The 2,357-nt window shown below is 55.4% G+C and overlaps 1 protein-coding gene across 1 annotated transcript in view; it reads right to left on the reverse strand.

The window, feature by feature from the left end:
• Window positions 1–1,214, reverse strand: part of MICALL1 (MICAL-like 1) — a 44,799-nt gene extending 43,585 nt beyond the window's left edge. Inside the window, exons 1-2 of the mRNA XM_011964332.1 lie at window positions 1,189–1,214; window positions 245–349 (exon numbers count right to left, since the gene is read on the reverse strand). Coding sequence (XP_011819722.1) covers window positions 245–349; window positions 1,189–1,214 — 131 coding nt within the window. The remainder of the gene's footprint in view (window positions 1–244; window positions 350–1,188) is intronic.
• Window positions 1,215–2,357: the final 1,143 nt, after the last annotated feature.

Below are 2,357 nucleotides of genomic sequence, written 5' to 3' on the forward strand. Positions count from 1 at the left end.
CCCGCCGCAAGCGGGCCCCTCCCCACGATGACTTCACCGCCGCGGCCGCCGCCGCGCCGCCCACCAGGAGCCCTCCACCCTTTGGAGGCGGGACACCTCGTGCTCCCATTCGGCCTCCTTCCCGCTCCTAATGACCGCAAATCCCCCCTTCCACCCCTAGCTTGAAACTTTGGGGAGGCAGTTCCCCTGCAGACCCTAAAGCACCCCCCGATGGCCACCAGCTTCCCTCACCCCGGCTCCCCACCCTAAAGCACCGCTGAGCTGGAAGTTCTCGCATCCACCATCCCCTACCCCACAGCTTGGCAGAGAGACCCATGCGCCCCTCCGCCACCGTCGGTTCAGGTGTCCCCTTGGTGATTCACTGAGCTCTCCTCAGCCCCAGTGTAAGCTCAGGGATCTCATCCCTCCCCACTGCGGCCTGCCGGGTTCCCTCAGCCATGGTTAGTGCGGTGGTGGTTTGAGCTCCTACGGGAAGGATCTAGGCCAAGGAGGCCCCTGCCTGGGAGGCATACAGGCAGTTCGCATCTGGCCCTGGAACCTCCCCAAGACTCGTTCTCTATCTTTGCCCTCTTCGAGACCCCCGCCAGCCAACCGACCCTTCCAGGCAGCCGACCCTTCCGCAGAGGCCCCTCCTGACTCTCCCACAGATGAATCAGCCTCCATCTGCTGCAGAGGTGGTGATGTCACCCTGACCCATGCAATAGTTAGCCGAGTGGGTATGTCGCTCCCTCCCAAGGGAAGGAACAGGGTCTTAGTCATCTTCATCACCCCTGAGCACTCAGGGGAGTGGAAAGATCAGGCATTTTGGAGCCCTATCAACCCACACTCCAATCCTGGCTTTCCCCACTCCCTTAGTCATGTGATCTTGTGCCTCCCTGGACCTCAGTTTCCATGACTTAAAAATGGGGATAATACCTGCTTTACAAGGTGGCTGAGAGGATTAAGATGTAAAGTGCCTTACCCTTTAGTTATAACTCATAAATTCTATTGACATCTGGTACTTGGTAAACATGATGAAATGGACTGAAATATTTTGTACCCAGACTGTCATCTGGGCCATTCTGGGTAAATCATCAAGGAGAGAGGCCGACTTAGGGAATTCTACCTCCTCAAAGTTCACTGAGTCCCAGTCCAGAATACTGGCCCAGGGCCTGGAGACCCCAGCTTGCCAATCTGGGCTGGCCTAACACTCCCTGCAGCTGGAAGGCCGCCATCTTGGCTCAGTATAGGGACTCAGACCACCCAGGAAGAGCATGGCCAGAGTGCCTGGCTAGCCCTCTGGACTCTTCACCAGCCCTGGGCTGCCAACTCCTGCGCTGTCCCCTGTGGGATAATAGCAGCAGGAAAGCAGGATTCCGGGTGCTTTTTATGAAATCAGGGACTTGGGTTCAGGATCCTGACACCAGCATCTACCTAGGCCTTCAAAGACCACCCAGGACTCTCATTAAAACCTAGGGAGAGGGGAGGGGGGAGGGTGCCATGATTCACACCTGTAATCCCAGCACTTTGGGAGGCTGAGACAGGTGGATCACCTGAGGTCAGGAGTTTGAGAACAGCCTGGCCGACATGGTGAAACCCGGTCTCTACTAAAATACAAAAAGTTGGGCTGTGCGTGGTGGCTCACTGTAATCCCAGCATTTTGGGAGGCCAAGGTGGGTGGATCACAAGGTCAGGAGTTCAAGACCAGCCTGGTCAACATGGTGAAACCCTGTCTCTACTAAAAATACAAAAATTAGGCCAGGTACGGTGGCTCACACCTGTAACCCCAGCACTTTGGGAGGCCAAGGCAAGTGGATCACGAGGTTAGGAGTTAAAGACCAGCCTGGTCAAGATGGTGAAAGCCAACCTCTACTAAAAATAAAAAAAAATTGCCAGGCGTGGTGGCACGTGCCTATAGTCCCAGCTACTCGAGAGGCTGAGGCAGGACAATCACTTGAACCCGGGAGGCAGAGGTTGCAGTGAGGCGAGATCTCGCCACTGCACTCCAGCCTGGGTGACAGATCGAGATGCTGTTTCAAAGACGGTGGGTTATTTGGCTCATGCCTGTAATCCCAGCACTTTGGGAGGCCGAGGCAGGCAGATCACGAGGTCAGGAGATCAAGACCATCCTGGTTAACATGGTGAAACCCCGTCTCTACTAAAAATACAAAAAATTAGCCAGACCTGGTGGCCCGCGCCTGTAATCCCAGCAGGAGAATGGCTTGAACCCGGGAGGCGGAGGTTGCAGTGAGCTGAGATCGCACCACTGCACTCCAGCCTGGGCAACAGAGCAAGATTCTGTCTAAAAAACAAAAAACAAACCAAAGAAACCAGGAGGGATTATAGCGCTGTCCTCACTAGCCTAAAGGACTCCCTTT

This window comes from Colobus angolensis, unplaced genomic scaffold (genome assembly GCF_000951035.1).
Source record: "Colobus angolensis palliatus isolate OR3802 unplaced genomic scaffold, Cang.pa_1.0 Scaffold65, whole genome shotgun sequence".
NCBI classification, from domain to species: Eukaryota; Metazoa; Chordata; class Mammalia; order Primates; family Cercopithecidae; genus Colobus; species Colobus angolensis.